Below are 22,915 nucleotides of genomic sequence, written 5' to 3'. Positions count from 1 at the left end.
TCATTTATTGTCTCATCATTTGCATTTTTCATAAAAAATCATCAATTAAACTTTTAAAGGATTAGTTCCCTCCAAAATTGAAATTCTGTCATTATTTACTCGCCCTCATGTCGTTGCAAACCCGTAAGACTTTCATTCATCTTCGAAACACAAATTAAGATTTTTTTAATGAAATTTGTGAGATTTCAGTCCCTCCATTTAAAGTCCGGGTGACCAAAATGTAAAAGATCCAAAAATGTTAAACGAATCCATATGATTCAAGCGGATCTTTTACGCTTTGGTTAACCAAAATCTTATGGGTTTGAAACTGTGGTTGAGTAAATGATGACAGAATTTTCATTTTTGGGTGAACTATCCCTTTAAGGAAATGTGGCCGGTTGCATAAACAGCTTAAACTAGTCTTAAAAGTTAGTCATCTAATTGTATTCTTCAAGACTGGTCCTAAATTTTAAAGTCAGATAAATAAAGAGGTAGATCTGCCTAATTTAAATTGGTCAAAAGTCTTAATCTTAACATAGGGATTCCCATCCCTCCCAATTGACATATTCGTTTTTGCTGTGGTAGTGAATCACTTCTTGTTACTTGTATTGGATATTGAACTTTTGGTGACTTATGAGTGTGTCTTGCATCTTTCTGTACCATGTGAACATTGAGGGATCAGGCTGAGGCTTCTTCTCATGTGTCATAGCGCTGACATCGAGAGATGCTAGATCCATGCCCAGAAGCTCAGCGATTCTTTCTCTACCGTAGATATCGCCATACTTCTCTAGCACCTGCAACACAGACACACCATAAACACGCTCAGACTTCAACATGTCTTAATACACGAAGGGAAACATCTGCACACACACAAGTATAGCACACCCCTGACCTTTCTCTTGACAAATTTATCCCAGTAGTTGTTCGGAAAACTCCTGAGAGTAAAATAAAAGGGAATGCCATTTCAGATCGCACAGTCTTCACAGGGATATATTTATAAATAATAATATGGTGATATTACGGTGTATTGAGGACAAGTCTGTCCCACTGGCCCTTGATGTCGTCATCTTCTGGTTGTTCAGTTACATACAGACCGTCAAACTCCAGTTTACGGGCCAGCTCCTTCTCTCTCTTAAAGATGACCAAAGGAACCTGGACAGGTACAAACACAATGTTAGCAGCTTATACTAGCTCAAACATCTGAAAGGAATATTCCACAAGTTACAAAATGAAATTTCTGCCATCCTTTATTCAATATACATGACTGAAGGGAAGGATTTGAGTGGAAAATTATAAAAAAAATGTATTTGTTTCTCACACAAAACTTTTTCATTGGCTTCAGAAGACGTGCACAAGTCATATGGACAACATTTATGATGCTTTTATGGTCCTTTTTTCATGCTTTCACTGGAAGAGCAGCGTCGACATTCTACTAAATATCTCCTCATGTTTCACAGAAGAAATAATCACACAGGATATGATAACAAAATACAGAGAGCCCCTGACCTTCAGACAGTTGTAGCCGATGATACAGAGGAAGGAAATGACGGTGTGTAAGACGGAAAAGAAGGTCATAGAAGGTTCCATATATCCAGTGCTCTCCTCCAGGAAGTAGTAGACAAACCCTTCATCGTCATCTTCCTCTTCAGTAGAGCCTTCAAACACCCCAGATCCCTCAAACACACCAGAGCCTTCAAACACACCAGAGCCTTCAAACACACCAGAGCCTTCGAACAAACCAGAGCCCTCAAACACACCAGAACCCTCAAACATGGCCGAACCCTCGAACTCATCCTCCTCGTCTCCTCGTCTGTCTGACACCTAAAGGAGGAAAAAGCTGACTTCAATACAATTTGTTATCGAAACATGTTATTACAGCAAATAACATGGCTGTCAAGTGGAGCTGCACGATTCTGGATAAATTGAGAATCACATTTTTTGTGTTAAAAATGGAGATCACGATTCTCCCACGATTCTGAATGGACAAATCGCAAATTAGCAAATCTGCAAAATAGCCAAATTAGCTAATCTGGATGATTAGGGACTCCATTTATGAGCAAAACAACAAACAACCTTGAGTGTGGTACAAACAAGACTTTATTAACTACACTAAAAATCCATCTATAATGTGTGAAAAAATAAGTGTGACATTACAAAGACAACAAAATTAATAATAATGGTTTCCAAAATTAAAAAAATGTTTTTGTACTCAAACATGTTTTTTGTTGTTGTTTTTTTGGGAAAATATTTGTTTATTTTTTGTTGACAGCACATATGAGATTAACATGAAAAACTATGTCTGTCAATAGAATTAAAAAAATCTCATAATTAATCTTATGATTAATATCAATATATATATATATATATATATATATATCGATATAATATCAAATTTGGTGAATGTTAATGGTGGTTAATGGGATGTTGATGTGTTCAACAATGTAATATGTTAAACTTATTTAATTAACACCTTAAGTGCACACATTAACTAAAAGCACATTTCGTAAAATGTTTTTATTTTTATTAACTATTTTTGGGTCCCCAGATCCCAGTTTGAAAATCACACTGACCCTGTAGAAGAGCAGAATGAAGTTGAGTGCAAAGGAGATAAAGAGAGCCAGGAAGCGCAGGTTGTAGAAATTGCGAGACAGATAGTTCTAGAAGAAGAGAAAGTAGATTTAGATGCAGTTAGAATCAAAAGTGATAAATTAAAAATATAATATTATATAATTTCTACATAACTGTGAATGATCAGAAACAATGTACAATACAATTACCATGAATTTGATTCTTTGGATTTCAAGCTCATTCCAGAGTTCAAAGCCTCCTTCCTCTTCCTTCTTGCCTTTCTTTGCTTTAGCCTTTTCTTTGATCTCCTCTGGCTCTTCTGGTTTTTCCTCCGGCTCAGGTTCTGCTTCCTTCTCGGCCTTCTCTCCATTTTCAACACTTTGAGAGACAGAAGGATTAGCCGAGGATTAGTTTTTTATATTGTGATGAATAGGGCTTTACAGTTGTTCTCGATTGAAAGACTTTGAATTTTGTATGGGGAAAAAATTGCTCATTTGTTCTCCATTACTCACTCTGCTTTTTCGGGTTCTGGGGCTGCTTCTTCCTCTACTTTCTCCTTCTCTACTGCTGCTTCGCCCTCTCCTTCTTCGCTTATCTGAAATACCAGACAAAACAATGAGGAGAAAACAAGAATGTTTAGATTAAGAGATTTAGATTATGAGTCTACAAAGCAATGAGTTCTTCACGGGTCCAAAAATTCTATTATCTGAAAGTTGGAGCCGGACAGAACCGAGAAATGTCATAAATTCAGTTCTTCGGATGAGACGTTAAACCGAGGTCCTGACTCTCTGTGGTCATTAAAAATCCCAGGATGTCCTTCGAAAAAGCATCCTGGCCAAATTTGCCCCTTGGCCTCTGTCCATAATGGCCTCCTAATCAACCCCATATACTGATTGGCTTCATCTCTGTCTCCTCTCCACCAATAAGCTGGTGTGTGGTGGGCATTCTGGCGCAATATGGCTGCCGTCGCATCATCCAGGTGAATGCTGCACATTGGTGGTGGTTGAGGAGATTCCCCCTTCCACATGTAAAAGCACTTTGAGTACCCAGAAAAGCGCTATATAAATGTAACGAATTATTATTATTATTATAAATGTACTACCCAGAACCGACGCGGATCCGTCTATTATTTAAAAGCTGGACCCGAACCCAGCCGGGAAGATAGACTCGACTGGACCCGATCGGATTCGGCACATATTCGACAGCAAATTGCTATTAACAAGTCAATAAACAAGTTGTGAAAATAAAACCCTTTGTCTACCTAAAACCCTTTTTCCTCCAGTTAGCAGCCCTTTCTCTTGTACCTGAGTGTGATGCATACAACCCTGCTTGCTAAGAAAGTTCCATCCATTAAAATCTTTAAAAGTCCACTTGCTGTCACGATGACAGATGACAAATGCGACTTGTATTTTAGCATTACTTATTTGCGATCATCTCTGTGCTCTCTGAGCTGAGTCTAACCAAAAATTTTAGATATAACAGGACGGTTCATTCATAATATTACTATAAAAATGGGAGAAAGTAAGAGCGCTTGCACGTTAGCTGGAGCAATCTGAAATATAAGCTTTTGAACGCAATTTCAGCTAGCGTCATAGGAAACATTCATGTTACAGTTCATCTCAGATTTTGTTGGTGATTAGAAATATGTAGTTTGTTTTACTGTTCCACCCGCTCTGCTACTGACGGCTGGGGTCGCTTGTGTTTTTTTCACCTTGTTTCCCCAGCTCACACTTTCCTCATCTTAATTTTATAAGTTGCAAGTTACAAAACACACACAGCACTGACTGACTCTGATCACTGCCGGGTGTACTCAGATTGACTCGGGTATTACACACAATGTTAAACAGACCCGGGACCCAAAGTAATAGATTGGGACCTGACCCGGACCCGGCTGACCCTTTAAAATTTAGACCCGAACCAGTACGGGTCCTCCGTGAAGACCTCTAGAGAGAAGTACCTTTATATTTGACAAACTGAAGGAGAATGATGTGGTTTACACAAAAACATGGTAAGGAACAATCCACATGGACGGTCCCTCTTAAGGTGCAGTTACATTATCAAACTTCCAGCTAAATTGTATTATAGTCAATAGAGTAGCGAAGTATGAAGCACAGCTCACGCAAAAGTCACTTTCAAACCAAGCAGCGAATCAGCATGGGGATATATTTCTCCCTCAAGCAAAATTCCCAATTACATGGATTCATATAGAAACGACTGTCAAAATTTCCCGAACAACCATTAATAAACAATCAGGCTACAGTACAAACACTAAACTCTTTTACTCACCAGCTTTCTCTTCAGCAATGGACTGCCTTCTGGAGTTGGAGGCTCCTCTGGCTCAGTTTCTCCCATGTCTCCAAGACCACCATGAGGACCAAAACCAGGCCTTGCACCATCTTCCTCTTCTCCCTCTTCGGCTTCATCCTCTCCTCCTCCTGCTCCCTCCTCTCCTTCACCAGCTCCACCTGATTCCTGTACTTTTCTTGCACCTGGCTCTGGAGGAAGGTCATCGTGCACCTCGTCTTGAGTCGGGTCAGGCATGTTAGTCAGAATCTCTGTCAACGTCATCTTCTTTGCTCCCTCCACCAGACCTCCTCCAAAGAGGGTGTTCCAGATGAGCATGAAGAAACCTCTGCAGACGCTGTAGATGAAGTGCAGGATGCCAAAGAGAACTGTATAAAGGAACATCACCAAACCGACAATCATCTCCTTTATGGTCATTTTCCTGATTTTGCGGTAACGCCGTCTAAGATTGCGGAAAGTGAAGAGGCTTATGAAGTCCACTACGCTCTTGATGAAGTCAGAAAAGGCTGAGCTGGATTCGGGCGGTGCTTCTTCTCCATTCCCTTCCTCTCCTTCTCCCTCTCCATTTCCTCCACCACCGCTCTCCTCTTCATTTTCTTCATCCTCATCCTCGATCACCTCCTCTTCTTGCTCGGAGATCTGTGAGGCGATGTTCATCTCAAAGATAGTGTCCTCACAGAAGTTCACAAAGAGCTCCATCTTCTCAGATTCACCGCCCTCATTGACAACATCAAAGATGAACTGTCGCTTTGACTCTCTGACCTGAGGCATCTCCCATTGGTTGCGGTTGGCTTCGCTGATTTCAAAGTAGATGCGCTCGATCCTCTTGCTGGCACCCATGATCTCGATTCGGCCCAGGAAAGGGCGAAAGTAGTTCAGCACGCTCTCGGCTTGCTCCAAGAAGTTCTGCAAGCGGGTGTCATGGGGAACATGCTCAGAGAGGTTGGTGAGTAGCACGGCAATGTTGAAGCCGATGTCTTTGGCTGGCTCTTGGAAGCGATCGGCAAACTCCTCAAAATTGATCATCTCGTTCTCATCGGCCTCAGAGCAAGACAGCAGGAACTGGATCTCAGATGGCGTGTACTGTTTCTGACTGTCCATAGCCTTGGAGAAGTCTTTCTTGGAGATGAGGCCACGAGGATCCGTCACATAGTCACGGAAGGCGTCTGATGCCACAATATCCTTCAGTTTGAGGAACATGTCGAAGAACTTGAGAATCATCTCTACATTGCTGGATGACTCAACCAGCATGTCAACCATCTGGCGAGCAATTGTGCCATTCACAATATTACCTGTAAAGGAGCAATAAAACAGGCCATAGATCATAACTCAAGTCTTTACAGGTTTGTAGGTCACCTGTGAAAGTTAAATATGATGGGCAAATATGTCTTACCCTCCAGTAGAGAGAGAAGCATCACCACCATGTCCTTTTGCAGATCAAGAAGCTCCTTCAACAGACCAATTTGACTGGAGTCCTGTGTTTACACAACAAAATCCAGACACAGAACAAAATAACAAAGTGTTATCCACAAAATGTCTCACTTTATACAGTAATAATAAAGACCTTTGGATTGACATATATTAGACCTAGTTCTCCGTGTTTTTTTAATGATATGCACCATGAGACCAAGAAAGAAGTATCCTGATCAGGCATAACTGCTTTCAGTGGCATAACTAACTTCTCTGGCATGGGTTGTATTTTGGGGGGGACATGGGAAACAGCACTACTGGGACAAAGTCCAGCTACTCTCATCTTACCTCAGAATGTGTTCTACTCCAGAAATGATCCTGGGTTTGCATTTATAAACAGACACAAACATAGTATCACACACTGTAACCTATCATCTAACAGTATAGACGGAGATGTAGATGAAAAAGCCAGACAAAGATGTCAGATACTGGCATAGTCTTTGACATGTGCAAAATAAAATAATTCCTAATTTGATCATTCTATTTCTAGGTTTTTAGATGATTGTCTAAAGCATATTGTGAAGAAATGCCAGCAGACACATAAATTCATAGTCATAGTCTTTCAATATCACACACAGTACACTTACTAACATGAATAAAGACAAAAAAGCACAAAGCCCTGCACATATACATCAAGAAATATTGGATGAATCTCACAAAACCTTTTTGGTATGATACACTGCTTCATTTATATATATATATACATACAGTATATATATATATATATATATATATATATATATATATACAGTATATATATATATATATATATTCCAGCCTCTTCCAACCAATCCATACTGGCAGCATTTCTCACAGCGAGTGTCAATGGCAGAGGAGCAAACCCACTATAATTTTACAAAAACTACTATTATTGTGTCATGGAATATAGTTTTAAGAGTTTTTATGCAGGAATGTAGTTGCTTAGATATCAAATATGCGATTTTGCGATCTTGACAGGTTTTGTGAGATTTACACAGTATTGTACAGATTTTCTTGAGAATGTATGAGTGTAAGAAAAGCGTAATATGATGCAGGTCGAGGGAAATACATTTCCTCTACAAGTGAGCAACAGCAGGAACAAGGCATAGTGACACCTCCCTCAGCTCCAATATATCAAAATGAACCCAACAAGGTTAAGAATGCTTTCAGAAATTCAACACTGATACAGTGGGAACAGAGGGGATATCCATTTAAAAAAATGCAAGTGGTCTAATAAGAATCTCAATAATCTCACAAAAAATTATGATAAATTATCCCTGCTTGGAGCATTATATTGAGAAAACACTTGCAGGAAACGTGCCGACACATAAGCGATACGGCGGAATCAGGAGCAAGTAAGAGACAGTACTGTGTAAGTTTGTGGAAAGCAGTGCAAATGTTCTAAGATTGAAGCAAAAACAAAGATCCTTACGCCATTTCGGAGTCCTTGGTCAGGGTGCATCTGGCAGGGTTACACATCAGAATAAAAATGTTACCCATCAACATTTTTAATACATTTTTGTATTGATCCCTCTCCCACTCTTTTGGACAAATCCAATCATTCCTTGTTTTATTTGACTTAATCTTTCACTTTTGCTTATGTACACAACCAGGGGTTAAACTGTTTTACATTAAAATTGTGTCACTTTGAACCAACCTGTGTCACTTTGATGGTTACAAACCAACTTTGACAGATGGCAAATGATCTTTCAAACTGAGGACTAGTAAAGGTTTCACTATAAGCACATTCTCAGAGTTTTGAAACCTGAGAGTGGGAGAGGTTCTCAATTTTGAGAAATACAAAAATGCAGTACATAGGTACCGGATGTGTAACAAGTATTAGAACAAAATCAAACACCACAGCAGAGAGGTTAAGAGAAACATCACATGATTAGAGATTACAAGTGCATCAACATTCACGTCACACTACGAACATGTTCCATATTCGTGGATTAGTTGTGATATTGGACTAAACATTTATTTAATATAATGACTACAGAGTGAAATAAAACCCATTTGGTTTTGAAAGGAAACATTTACTCAAATATTACACTTTAAACAGTGATGTAAATACTAACTACCACAATCAGCCAATTCAATTTACAGCAATTTACAATTTAGAAAAGCTTCCCATAAAATATATGAGACCAAAGAAATTTAACAACCAAGTTTTAATAACTACAATAAGGTTTCTTCTAAATCTATAATTCATGATTTGAAGAGGCAGAAACTGAATCATGGGGTTAATAACACAGTCAACACCAATTAGAACATGGTCAGTATCTTCTTAGACATACTATTTAAAAATATATATTTACTATGCATAGTCACAACTAAACATTTGTTCTGAGAAAAAAATGCAAACTCCAAGACAGAGAAACCATTCTTCATTATTCTAGTGTGATCATACTTATATAGAGTATATAAGTATGTACATGTATGACATGCGTTTGAATTCTATTCTATTGCACAAATTATATGATCAGTGCAGATGAAACATTATAAAAATGAAAATTTGGAACATCTGAGAACAACTTTTACTTTCAACTGATTTTATACACTTGACCTTTTATGTCTTTTACAGCAATGCTTAGTGGCAAATACGATGCATTTTTTTCTCCGATTTCCTTTGTGTAAAGGTGGTCAAATTATGTTTTGCTTTTAGATTAGGAAAACTTAAATGGCAAGTTGAAATAAAACAACATACAGATGATAGAGATTCAGTGCTGTCGGAACCTTTCCTGGAAAATTGCGTGGTCTTCTAGATGCAATAAAAGCCATCAACATGGTAAGATTTATCGGTCATGATAGGGGTTTGTGTGCGCTCAACATGTGAGTTCCTACCTGTGCTAGCTTCATCATCATGTGTGCAAACACGTGCAAGAAGCCCACCACGGCATCCCACAATCTGCTGTGAGCCAGAGACTGCTGATTACCAGTGCAAGGGCCCTATGGTGGAGGAACAACAAACCGTGATGGAGACGGAAATGTGCAATTCTGAAAGAGCTTGACTTCACATTGCAGAGACAACAGTACCTGGATATACTCTGTCAGGCTGTTGAAAACCTGTTTAGCAACCGTCATGGCCTTAGAGAAGTTCCTCTTGCCTGGTTCATCAATGATATCCTTCCCTGAGTAATACCAGTAGAAGTCACTGATAGACTCCTGAGACCAAAAAGACAAGAGTGAGGAAGAGAATGAGAAGAAGAGACCACAAAGTGCACTTAAGAGTCTGTATTAGGGATACACGATACGATTCTGGTATCGGGCCTGATACTGCGCTTGGGTACATGTTTTAAGTGACCAAATACTTCTGGGGCCCTATTTTAATGATCTGAAACGCAAGTATCAAACGCGAAACGCAAGTAACTTTGTGGGCGGATCTATTATCTTTGTGGGCGGATCTATTATCTTTGTGGGCGGATCTATTATCTTTGTGGGCGGGGTAAATGTGTACATTATGGCCAAGCTTGCGCCCTTAAAATAGCATCTGAACGCGCCACTGAAAACGCGCCACTGACTTTAGACTTGGTTTTTCCTGGTCTGTGGTGGAATTGTTTTCTGGAACTGCAAAATAGCACCAGGGAAAGTTTGTGCCAGAACACGCCTCCTCTTTTCGCTGAACCGCCCCCGGGAGCGCAAGTTCATTCCCTAATTTACTGACGTGCGTCTGTGGAGGGAAAAGTCCGCTGTGCGTCGGGTGCAAAATAGGAACGATACATGCGTCGGTGTACAAAGTCAATTGCGCTGGGTGCAAGATAGGGCCCCTGGGGTCACTGCACTGTATATAGAGATGTAGAGGAAGACGGGACAGTGAGATGAAGCTGTACCTGCAGTCTGAGCAGATAGTCAACAGTGCAGATGATGATGTTGATCGTGGTTGTGCTGCCTGTCTGTGTGCGCAGATAGTTCTGGAAATCTGAAAAGAGATGGAAACTCAAAGTTGAAATTCTTTTCAATATTTTACAGTGGGGTCAGTAAGATAAAATAAAATAAAAACACTTTACAATAAGGTTAATTAGTTAACATTACTTAACTACATTACTTAACATGAACTAATAATGAACAATACTTCTTCAGCATTTATTAATCTTAGTTAATATTAATTTTGACATTTACTAATACGATATTAAAAATCAAAGGTTGTGTTTGTTAACATTAGTTAATGCTCCGTGAGCTAACATGAAAAAACAATGAACAGCTGGATTTTTATTAACTAACATTAACAAAGATGAATAATACTGTAACAAATGCATTGATCATTGTTAGTTCATGTTAGTTCATACATTAACTAATGTTAACTAATGAACCTTATTGTAAAGTGTTACCATATAATTTATTATTTTATAGGAAATCATGATAAAAAAAATTTCAGGGTTCTTTAATGAATAGAAAGTTAAAAAAATATAGATTTATTTGAAATCTTTACTGTCACTTTTGATTAATATGATGTGTCCTTGCTTATTAAAGTTTAACAACAATAACTTGCTAACCCCAAACTTTTGAACAATAATGCATAGGAAAGGTACAGGGTCCATCACAAAGAATCAAGCATTAGTGATCAAATTTATTTATTTTTCCTCGATCAGTGTTCTTGTTTTTGTAGCATATCTTTTTATTATTCTCTGCTGTCTTGTGTTGTCCAAACACTACAGTGGTGGTAGAAGTATTCAAAAGCATTTGTGCCGGAAGCTCACCGTTGTTGTGGCCTTCACAGAGAAGCTGCAGGAAGCGGAAGAGGTCGCAAGTGAATTCATCATCCGCCATCACTTTCTCTTCTAAACAGACACACACACACACACACACACACACACACACACACACACACACACACACAAACAGCATGAATATGGGGAAAGAAATACTGAACAGCGCTTTACTGCACTAGACTTCGAAATACAAAGTGAATTATTAGACATAAAAAAAAAAATCTATTATTTTCAAAGATTAAAATGGTTAATGTGTAAAAAACAAAGATTAAAAAATAGCTTGATTTACTCACCCCAAACTTTTAAAAAGTAGTGTACATTTATCAAAATGTTGTTTCATAAATATAACAGCATACAGGTTTGACATCATTTTTTAAAGATCTGTCCCTTCAGTATTCAGGGTGATTAGGGTGTGTATAATTGCTTGGTCAAAACCCCTTGGGCATCACTTTTTAATGATAAAGTCATATTATAGACAAGCATTGCTTTCGATGTGAAAACTTTGGCACCATACACAGATGCGATGGGCATTGGAACTTTATCATCATGATGACATTATATATTCTGAGGTGTTATTTTAAAATTTAAACAGCTACAATGATATTATTTACATTACACTATTTAGACATTTTTGAGCATATAACCAAGCCCATACCAACACATTTGTATATTATTTAACAGGATATAACAGGAAGAAAATAGTTACAATTTATTCAAAAGGTACAAAAGTTTTACAAGTGTTTCAAACGATGATGTGTGAGGAACGGACCCAAAAGCGATCACCGTCGAGGATGATTCTGAAACAAAACGCCCAACTTTCACGAGCATCTGATCGACAGATAAACTGTGCCCCCTTCTTTATTTTTTTATGTTGTGGATATTTCAGCAAAAAGTGTGCTTCACTTTGTATATTCAGTTTAGCAGCATTAGGTTAAAGAGAGTAAACTTTATCATTCAACTAAACTGTGCCATAACGTTCATTATCTGTCCATGCATTAAATGCACTCCTTGAATGAGTGTGGATTTCACCCATGTGACACATTTCAGAGCCAACTAAAATTAGGGTAGCATTTTATTTTACAGTCCTGTTCCCCATGTTCATTCATACTACACAATTATTATAGTAATTACAATAACTGTGTAATAACCCTGAACCTACCTCTAAAACTTTAACTCATGTAGTTACATATATTACACATATTAACCAGTACTGTACACGTACTGTAAAATAAAGTCCAACCGTGCCCACTGACATGAATGCTTATGAATTTTGACTTTGACTTTTAGCTATTATAGTCTTTCAAGGACAAAAATATGAACTTTAAAATGATTGGCTTTACATCATCAAATCAGCTGTCACTTTATTTGGTCGCACACATGGCACAGCCCACACGATTCTGACGAAAAATGAAGCAAAAGTGCTTTAAAAAGTGACACTAAGGGGTCCTGACCAAGCGTCAATATGTGACGAGTTGGGAGTGAGAACATGTTTTTTCGGTGAGTTTAATCACTTCATAGCACTTCAGCTCCCATTAGCATGTTAGCAGAACCACAAAGACCTGCTGTGGCACATCTGTTTAGCTGTTTACTGCAGAGCAGACCAGCAAACGTGGAAAGGGGAGGCAGAGAACTGACGTCCACACTGAATCCACAGATTAAAGGATAACACTTATGCTCTCCTTTAGACTTTCTGTTGACTATAAGTAATGCTGCAACTACGGCCCTGTTTACACCTGGTATTAGCGTTTTGGTTGATCGGATCACAAGTGGACGACACTAAATACAGGTGTAAAGGGAGTCTAAAATGTTGAGCTTGTCCACTTCCGACCACTTCCAGAGGTAGCTGAAAACACGTTTGTCCGGATTGCTTTCATAGTTTAAACGTTCATGTGGTCGAATGTGTTCGAACAGCCACAAAAGACTGTCTGCTCTCCGCCTACTGAACATTATGTGATGCAAGCTAGCCAGACGGGATTTAAACTTCGTCGGCTGAAGACAGATTTAGTTTGAGGATGAAAAATGTACCCAGCACAATGTTCTCTCACCATTCCTGATTTCTAACACACACTCACAGCGTTCGGCTGGTCTTGAGGCTGTCAGAGCAGAAACTAAAGCTGATGCTCTCTGTGTGTTTCTGTCGTCTCCGTGTGCATTCATATGTAAATTGCGTGAGCTTATTTCGTCCATTAGATCTAAAGATCTGAAAAAGCCCATACATTTACACACCCATAGAGCCTACCCTTGAAGAAACCAGGACAGAAGTGATTGAAAGTGGACAAGAGACAGATTAAAACACCAGGGGCCCTATCTTGCACCCAGGGCAATTGCTTTGTACACCGACGCATGTATCATTCCTATTTTGCACCCGCGCAAAGCGGACTTTTCCCTCCACAGAAGCACGTCGGTTAACTAAGAAATACACTTGCGCTCTCGGGGGCGGTTCAGCGCAAAGAGGAGGCGTGTTCCGGCGCAAACGTTCCTTCATGCTATTTTGCAGGTTTAGAAAACAATTGCGCCACTAACCAGGAAAAAATTGTTTAAAGTCAGTGGCGCGTTGCGCATGTTATTCATATGCTATTTTAAGGGAGCATGCTTGGCCATAATCAATGTAGCGTGTGCACAACGCACACTTTGATTCTCTCATCTACACAGAAGCAGCAGTTTTCATTTTTGCAAATCATACATTATTACGATAGATAGATAGATAGATAGATAGATAGATAGATAGATAGATAGATAGATAGATAGATAGACAATTTATTATAAAAGCATACATCTAACTTACACATTTACCCAAATTATCATACGCCCGTTTAACCGAAGTTAATTTGGGTGGGTTTCTCCATCCCATATGTCCCTGACGAGAACGTCGGTCTCCTCGGCTGTGAACCGCGCCTGGCAAATCCGCCGTTATAATAGCAATCCGCTATAGAACAAGCGCGCCTGCTCTTAAAGGGAATGTGAGATGACGCTCTGATTGGTTTATTTCACGTTACGCCCAAACCACACCTATGAATAATGAAGCTACTTCAGACCAACCCCTTTTAGATTTGCGCCGGGCGCATGAGGCATTTATCCCGCCGGGAAAATAGCAACAGCGCCCAAAACCCGCCCACAAAGTTATTTGCGCTTTGCGCTTGACACTTGCGTTTCAGATCGTTAAAATAGGGCCCCAGATGTAAAAGGGTTTGTGGATCCCTCGTCTACTTGTGATTCGATCGAACAAACCGCATCTTAATACCAGCTGTAAACACGGCCTACATGTCAACTAACTTTAACTAAAAGGGAGCTTAAAGGGATACTTCACTGATTAGCATTAAGCTTTGTATCAGTAGAAAGGCGGTAGTATTTTGGAATGACCGTGCTTCCCTCCCTCATGTCCCCCTGAGACGAGAGATTTCTGGATTGTGCGTCTGGAAAAAAAACCTCTGATAACGCAAAAATCGTCATTTAGCATCATCGGAGGCTTTTTTATCCAGAGGCGAGAGACTACAGCCAGTAGGAGGAGCTCGTTCCGCATGTCTTAAACCCGCCCATAGGGGGATCTCACGATAAAACGCCGTCTTTTCAGTTTCCAGTCGACTAATAGCCTAGCTGTATCATTTCTTCCAATACGGCCCTCTGTAACCGGTAGGCGTGGCTTGGGAGTGGCCTCGTAGGGCAGCGAAGCAAGTGCATGCTGGGAGTTGTAGTCTTTCATCCACATCAGCCAAAAATACATTTTCTGGCTTTTCTCAGTCTAGAAGGCACCAACTTCTAAAATAATTTCACATTTCTACTACATAAATGAACCAATTTAAATACACATTCATCTTTCCAGCGGTGAAATATCCCTTTAATATCTGCTAACACTTTATTTAGGTGCTCCCCAACAGAGATTCTACCGACTAGTAATTTTGCAAGTACATGTCAACTTCTTCTACTAACCCTACCAGTATACTTATGCTTTACTCACTCTCTAATGAGAGTTAGTTGACATGTAGTTGCAAAGTTACTTATAGTCAACAGCATATTTAAAGGAGACCATTAAAATAAAGAGTAACTGATTAAAGCCCTCCCCTCTCCCAGAATGGCAGCACTAGTAGACATACACACACACACACATACAAACACACACAGAGAGAGTCTGATAGATCACACATTGATGGTACAACTACTTTGAAGGGACAAACATTAATACACTGACTGAAAGACAAACATCAACGTGTACAGAAATATTCAGGGAAAACACACATGGAACATGAATAACTAACACAACTGACACTGAAATGAAACGCTACACTGTGAAATCTTCACAGAGGACACAGATGGAGAAGAGTTTTCTTAACAAAAGACAGCACACAGACACACGATCATGCAAAACAGATCTACTGCACTCCTAGACACATGGAAGAGGAGGGGAGACATGAGCCAGAGGAAGTTGGGGCCTTGGTGGATTATGGGTAATGTGCTATGAAGTATTTGTAATGGAATAAGATGCTATTCGACAAGAGGAAGGCTAAGAAAGAAAAAAAACATGAAAAATATCATTGTGAGGAGAAAAAATGGTAAAATCTTATATAAATGAAGTTACTTTTCAGAATAAAATAAGTGCAAAGATATTAATAAATGTGAAGTAAAACATAGAATACATATCACACAAGTTTAGAGCACAATATATCAGTCCGATAGTGAGTATCTGGAAATGAGGTTAGATAAAAAACAAGAAAAATACAGATGTCAACACAATACAAATAATTACTGCATCCAAACATCTCATTTATATACATACAATCATTTAATTAATTTATAATGACTTAATTATAAGGCTGCATGCACGATATATTGTTTTAGCATCAATATAGCGATGTCAAGTATAGGGATCGTAGTTGATTCATGATCCGAACGGGCCAGCTTCCCCCCGGTTCGGAAAGCATGTGACTCGCGGATTTACTGCAAAGTTTAACAATCATAGAGTGAAAGTTTATCATTTACATGTGTTTTTTAAGTCCTGTCAGCTTAAACATTAAGTGCAAGAAGACTGGAACTCACACACCAGGTTGTGTTCAGGCCTCTTTTTCTTCTTTTTGAGCTTGAATGGACACATGCACACAAAAATGAAGTCTCGCGAGTATCCTCGTAAACACAGGCGCTTATGTGTTGTAAACAGTTGAGAAAGAAAACGGATGCGTATCATTATATTGGATCTGTGCATTCGTCTTAAAGTGACAGCAGCCTAATATACCAGCAGCTGTTTGTCAGCAATGTTAATCAAACAACAAAAAAGAAAGAAAAAATAACATTTGTAGCTTTAACAAAGATAAATTGTATTAATTAACTAATTAATTATATATAATTCATACAGTGAAGACTATGCAGTGTTTGGTTATTCAATTTTTGTACCTGAATACTGTTAGATTTACCCGAAAAACAAAGTACTGCTTATTTAATTTGCATCTTTGTTCTATTGTATTTATTAGGACGCTCTTGGAATTGCTCCGTTTGTAATTTGTTTATTATTTTCTATGCAGATTCACTCTGCAACAAAATCACTCCAATCATCCTAGAATGATTGATTCTCTACAAATAGAGCTATTCAAGTCATCTTGTGAAATTGCTTTCATATCGCAAAACATATCACAATAAATATCACAATGTCAGGTTTTTTTTTTTCAATGTCATGCAGCCCTACTTAACTAATACAAATATTTTTGTTTTGTCACAGACATCATAAATTGCATTTTGGCCATCTAGTTTTAGGATGCACTGGGAAGTAGGATATAAGCATTATGACAAAATAAAGCATGAATGAATGTTTAATTAGTAAGTTGTTAATGTAAGCTTTCAGTAACTGTGTAGAAGGGCTGTATGTAGAATTCAGAAACCCTTGTTATTAGTGACACCGGTGGCCGTTGAGTGAACTGCAGACAGCAACTTACTGCTCGAACTCGAAGAGACTGAGCGTGATTCAATACCTCGATTTACTCACGGCAAACTTCTTTTTCGTTTTTTGTTTAGAAGTACAAAGACGTTGGAAATACCGTTGCAGCGATATACTGTTAACGAACATCCGGACGCCGTCCACTCGACGTTCAGATGAATATGTGAATATGTGCTACGTGCTTTTCTCTCAATAACAGAAATAAAAAAAATAACAGTGTTGAGAAAAAAGCAGTTCTGTTTACACCAGCTCTGCAATTCACCGGCATCATGACGACAGATATTAAAATTAATTCGCTAATATCATTACAATTACACCGTTATGATAGTTTGATTATAAAGTATATTTGAGACTATAGACTATATAGATCTGGCAATGTGACACTATAGTTTGAATGAATCCCTTTTCTTTGCATGACACATTGCCATTACAGCACAGAATGGCTCTTTCAGCATTATCCTGAACATTAAGAATTAATTTCATGTGTCACTGAACGGAAGAGAGGCTCTCGAGAGCGAGTAAAACGCTTTTGATTTTCCCGGCAAAAACGACCCGAATCCTTTACATAAAAATCAGTCTACAGGCTTTCATAGACCACCTAGGTCTGAAGTCGGGGAAGGTCTCGCTTTTTAAAGTTTTGTTACAAGCTGTTCACACATTGCCAAAAAAAAACGTGATTATTGAATGAAAATTCTTACATATAGCCCCTTTAAACCTTCAAGGTGTTCACCTTGAAATGCTCTCCATTTCATAACTAGATTCCTCCATTGGGTGAGTGTTGCTAAGCGGTTTCTTTGATGGCTGGATTCACAAAAACTCATTAAGAAAGAGATTTCTTAAGATAAACGTATCTGATACAAAGTTCGTAAAAATATTCCTAAGTGAAATTCTCGAAAAATTCTATAGAAGTTCTCAAATATGTTCATTGAGATGAGCACACCTCTTCTCAAAAGAAACATGATTTGAGGTATTATTTCCAAATATCATGTCTAATATCAATAGCAACCAACACTAAAATGGAGAGCAAATCTGGGCAAACGCCATACAAATTAAATGGAAGAAGGGTTTTGTTGATGTTATTGATGACCATTAATGAAAGTTAGTCAAACTGCTCTACAATCTAGAAGCTAGATCATTTCTAAGGTGTACTACAGTGTGCCATGTCAGACGCTTGTGTCCTTCTTAACATGGCAGCTCATTATTTGAGGGAATGGTTCAAATAATGCTAGATGGCTCATTTCAGTGGATCAAAGACTTGGGGGAGTTTCCTGAATCTGCAAATCATTTCATGTTTTCGGTGACAGTGGTCACCATAGTTCTCTGTGATCTCCTCAGAGAAAACTGATCAGAAAAGAAAGGACAAACGTCACTTTCTTTGCTCTCAATCAGTCAATAAATGATGGGAGTTACAGTAGATCTGTGATAGAGCACTCAAGGGCAAAGCGCAAAGACACTTTACAGCCATTGCTAACATAACGGGACAAAATTCAATAAGAGTATCATAAGAACTGCATAATTAAGTGGAATATTGTTTTTAAAGAACTATAAAGGATTCGACTGCCCCAAAACCTTTGCAATGTCTGAAGAGTTATCTTTTAAGTTCCCTTGAGCACGAAATGAAATGCAGGTAAACTACACGCCAACGAAAGGAGGTTTTCACAATGTAAGAGCTGGAAAAAGGAGGAGGACAGCAGGAGATGGGACAGAAGGAAAGAGAGAGTGACGATGAATATATAGAGGCAAGATTATTTACCACGTTCTAGCTTGAGGTCTGAAAAAAAGGAGGAGGAAAGAAGGAGAGGAGAGGCATATATAAGAAGGTGGGGATGGAGTGATGTTGGTGGAGAGAAAGAGAGAGAGGCAGTAAGTTGGACACTGTAGGATTGAAGGTTTCCGGCATGGGAAATAAAACAGACTAACATGAACGATACACTTTGACGGTTCTGTAAGAAACAAAGATAATGCACATTAAACACTCTTACACGAACACAGTGGAAACATCTCCTGTGGGACACAAAACTGTTATGCATTCAGTGCAAAATAAGATATATTTACTTCAGAAGCAAAACAGAAATGTTTTCAAGCAATATATATAATGAAGTTTATTTTTCTTACACCAACGATATATATATATATATATTTTTAAAGCATAAACCTGTTAATTTTATGCTTAAAATAAGTTTTAAAACACAATATTGCAATGGGGTAAGGAAAGTAAACTTAACATATACATATATATATTCAGAAATATATATTCATATATATATATATTCAGAAAACCTTATTATCTCATTAAATTTGTCTTTCTATTTTACAATAAATAAGACTGATTAAGAAACATATTTTTTGCTGTGTGGCCAAATGATAAACCAACAATCTTTACAATCATTTTGAAAATATTTTACTGAATATTATGATGCAAATGGAATGTGAATGTGTTTTCTGGTGTGTGAATGCTGACTCACTTGAGCCTTCCTCTGACACCATCCCAAGACCCTCAGCTTTATTCTGCCTCTCAAACGCATTCAGGTCCAGAACACTGTACACAAACAAAACACCATATTTATGTCATATTGTTGATCTGCCATTTAGGCAGCACTCTAGAAGACACTCTTTGTTACAAATATTGCTATAGTTCAACATAATTGTCAAAGAAATCATATATATTATAAAATTAACGTGTAACGCATGCAATACATTTATTCAGTTTAACGCAACTAACGCAGCATCCGTTTATTTCTGTCATCCTTTAGCTAGTGTTACATTATAGGATCACGCTTTTAACTAATTAGGATTTAATTACTTAAATCCGTGTCATGTGCGTCAGATCTTAGTGACAGCGGCCTAATAAACCTGCGGATGTCTGTCATTAATGTTAATCAAAGAACAAAAGACAAAAAGAAAATAACTCTACTTTTGACTAAATCACTTTTGTAGTTTTAATAAGGATTAATCTTTATGTAATCTGTAATTTATGCAGTGAAGTGTTTGTGTTTGATAACTTTATTCAATTTCTAAATATTTCCTACCTGTTAGATCAAATATTTAAAATATACTGTCTTCATGTTGTTTCTACATTAATTTAGAGATGAGAACTGAGAAATTATTACAATATAAAAATGTGATTAATGTTAGGTGTGATTAAATGCGATTAATTACAGATTATTTATTTTTTTATAGATTGACAACAGTAATATATATCTTTCTCAAGTTAACAATGAAATAAAAGAAAGTGATGGTCATGTACCTGCAGGTTTGCATGAGAGCCTGCAAGCTCAGGAAGAAGCCGACATCTTTCTTGTCCTTCAGGTAGTCCAACATCCTCTGTCACAGACATCAATACAGTCTTTGATTTAAACTATCTGTCCATGCAATGATTTGTGAGAACAACCAGGTCTTACGTGTAGCCTGGCAACATGTTTCAGGCATTAAACAGGAACATTATTTGAAGCGATAGAGGGAGTGCTTTAAGCTGACCTGTTGAACAGCACAGTTGCCACCGTTGAGGATGGAAATGCCAAGTTTGAGAGTAGAGGACACCATGGCTCCTGTCTCACCTGAGACGACACATTTACAGAGACAATTATATTTGACCAAACTTGTGATTGCTAGGCAAACTGGTAAAGATATCAGCTAGAATAATTTACACTAGTATTGTTCAAAAGTATTTGTAATCTTTTTGAAATAAGTCTCTTATGCTCAACCAAGGCTGCATTTACTCGATTAAAAATACAGAACAAACTTTAAAATAACTGGTTTCTATTTCTATTCAAAGCTGAATTTTCAGCATCATTACTCCAGTCTTCAGTGTCACATGATCCTTCAGATATCATTCTAATAGATGATTTGATGCTCAAGAAAAATTTCATATTGACATACTATATATTTACCCTGGTAATCCAGAGTTCTCGCGAGAGCACAAGTTGAATTTGCTCAGCGAGTTACTCTGGCGTCGAGTAATGATGCTCATTAAATATGCCCTTGTATCTGAGCTGCACCAATCACATCGGGTTATCTGATATAGGCGGGTCAGAGGCGAGATGACGACAGCGCTGTGACGTCGAAGTCATTAGTAAACATTGCAAGATGGCTATGGATGAACACCAGTTGTTTGAAACGGCTTTGGCCGCTAGAATGAACGAGTTAGACTTGGCTTTTTATATAAAAGAGGAACAGAAGATGGCGCTCGAATCGTTCCTTTGCAAGAAGGGTGTTTTTGCTGTTCTGCAAACCGGATACGGCAAGAGTCTAATCTCCCAGTTAGCTCCGCTGGTAACTAAGCGTATGGGGCTTGTTGTGATTGGTCGTAGTGTTATCCAATTGCATGCAGTGAGATTTTCAAATGCATGCTTGGTGCCGCCCCTCGAGCTGGCCGATTTTCATTAGTCGATGCCAGACCATTAATCTTTCAGATTTAGGTCTAGATTTCCAGGCTACTATATATTAACATTAATTTACTAATGTATATACTAATATTTCTTATCAATGTTGAAAACGTGATATATTTTTTGATTGTGTGTTCACCTTTGCAGGCACTGATCATCTGCAGCACCATCTCCGCCGCTCCACGGTCATGTAGACGGGACTGCTGGTACAGAAGCCTCTGCTTTTCCATCTCCTTCTCCTGTTAGACAGAAATAAAGTCCAGTCAGAATGATGCCAGGCTCTAAACACCCCTGCCCCACAATCATCCAACACACACACACACACACTCATACGTCAAGCACTATACACTATATATGAGAAGAAGGATCATGAAAATCTTATCTAGTAAAGATGTTGTTTAAAAGAGCTATTTTGAATTTGGTTTCTCGCTGAATGTCTTACAATTATTAATGAAAAAAGTGTGCTTACTGTTTTTTTATATAAGTTTTTACTTCTTAATCAGCACTTATGCTTGTTTTTCTTCATTCATCTACATACACACACACACACACACACCCTTTACATCCAAAACACAAGTGCTATTAGTAATGTGTCCGTTATTTGAGCCATTCACGTTTGCTGACTGGCACAAACGTTAGACTACAGCAAGCAGACCTGCTCTCCCTGAACAGTGAGACACATCTGTGTGGTTACACTGGCTCTTCCCTCTGTTTTTACCACATTTTTCACAAACCCTCACACCACGACTGCTGTCTCAGCTCACGGCAGCCGGGTATGACATGAGAGAGGCATTATCAATTTATTATTAAAAGTAAGTGAAAAATGTATAATCATATGAAAAATATACTTTTGGGACCATTTGGGGATTTCAATGTCTCAATTATTTGATAAATAAATATAGAAAAATTTTAATGCTGTGAAATAGTATTATAACATTAAATAACTGTTTCTTTAACAGTCATTATTCCAGTCTGTTAATGTCCAAAACAGTTGTGGCACTTACTATTTTTTGAGGAAACTGTGAAAAAAAAACGTCTCTTTTGATCAAGTGAATGAAAAAAATCTTGCTGACCCTAAAACTTTTGAATGGTAGTAAAAATACAACATGATATAATCATCCCGGTGCAAACCTGAGCTCTAGAAAATAAAAGCATATGAGTATACTGCAGTATTGGCTACTTTTTAGAAGTTCCTGTATTGCGAATTCTTGTCTGAGATCGTTATTAATTGTCAATGTCTTAGGGTATGCTATTTAGGATATTGGATTAATGTAGCATATTGTTACGGCAACAGCATATTCACAATAATAATACATCTTACAATAAACTGAAGAAATTGTTCTCTGTAGTGTTGAACATTTATCGAAGTTAGCCATTTGAAATTTGGTGGTGATGATACCCTGTTGACAAAAAGGATTATACAAGTACATACAATGCATGAAGCGCGCTTATTTTAAGCTGAACCCACCCCTAAAAGCACCCAAGCGTCCCGCCGCCAAACCCCAACCCCAGCAAGAAGCCCCGCCCACTCCCACCCCCCCGCCCTGAGAGCCAGGCCATGTCCTACAACATGTGTGGTTTAATAGTCTATTGGAAATCTT

The 22,915-nt window shown here is 38.2% G+C and overlaps 1 protein-coding gene across 14 annotated transcripts in view; it reads right to left on the bottom strand.

The window, feature by feature from the left end:
- Positions 1 to 22,915, bottom strand: part of ryr1b (ryanodine receptor 1b (skeletal)) — a 112,146-nt gene that overhangs the window by 7,119 nt on the left and 82,112 nt on the right. For 3 of the 14 annotated variants that reach the window (XM_082181319.1, XM_082181326.1, XM_082181322.1), the window contains 21 exons: positions 21,454 to 21,553; positions 20,407 to 20,486; positions 20,177 to 20,253; positions 19,395 to 19,468; positions 18,683 to 18,700; positions 10,998 to 11,078; positions 10,131 to 10,219; positions 9,337 to 9,465; positions 9,145 to 9,249; positions 9,008 to 9,061; positions 7,733 to 7,762; positions 6,610 to 6,639; positions 6,245 to 6,326; positions 4,834 to 6,143; positions 3,060 to 3,142; positions 2,757 to 2,925; positions 2,550 to 2,636; positions 1,486 to 1,800; positions 1,001 to 1,131; positions 872 to 914; positions 640 to 773 (listed from right to left, as the gene is read on the bottom strand). In XM_082181319.1, coding sequence (XP_082037445.1) covers positions 640 to 773; positions 872 to 914; positions 1,001 to 1,131; positions 1,486 to 1,800; positions 2,550 to 2,636; positions 2,757 to 2,925; positions 3,060 to 3,142; positions 4,834 to 6,143; positions 6,245 to 6,326; positions 6,610 to 6,639; positions 7,733 to 7,762; positions 9,008 to 9,061; positions 9,145 to 9,249; positions 9,337 to 9,465; positions 10,131 to 10,219; positions 10,998 to 11,078; positions 18,683 to 18,700; positions 19,395 to 19,468; positions 20,177 to 20,253; positions 20,407 to 20,486; positions 21,454 to 21,553 — 3,221 coding nt within the window. The remainder of the gene's footprint in view (positions 1 to 639; positions 774 to 871; positions 915 to 1,000; positions 1,132 to 1,485; positions 1,801 to 2,549; positions 2,637 to 2,756; positions 2,926 to 3,059; positions 3,143 to 4,833; positions 6,144 to 6,244; positions 6,327 to 6,609; positions 6,640 to 7,732; positions 7,763 to 9,007; positions 9,062 to 9,144; positions 9,250 to 9,336; positions 9,466 to 10,130; positions 10,220 to 10,997; positions 11,079 to 18,682; positions 18,701 to 19,394; positions 19,469 to 20,176; positions 20,254 to 20,406; positions 20,487 to 21,453; positions 21,554 to 22,915) is intronic. The other 11 variants (XM_082181327.1, XM_082181328.1, XM_082181324.1 and 8 more) reach the window with 6 other exon arrangements.

The sequence above is a fragment of the Leuciscus leuciscus genome (genome assembly GCF_965113295.1).
Source record: "Leuciscus leuciscus genome assembly, chromosome: 10".
Classification (NCBI taxonomy): Eukaryota; Metazoa; Chordata; class Actinopteri; order Cypriniformes; family Leuciscidae; genus Leuciscus; species Leuciscus leuciscus.
Note: the sequence above shows the minus strand (reverse complement) of the source record. Positions and strands in the feature narration are given on the sequence as shown.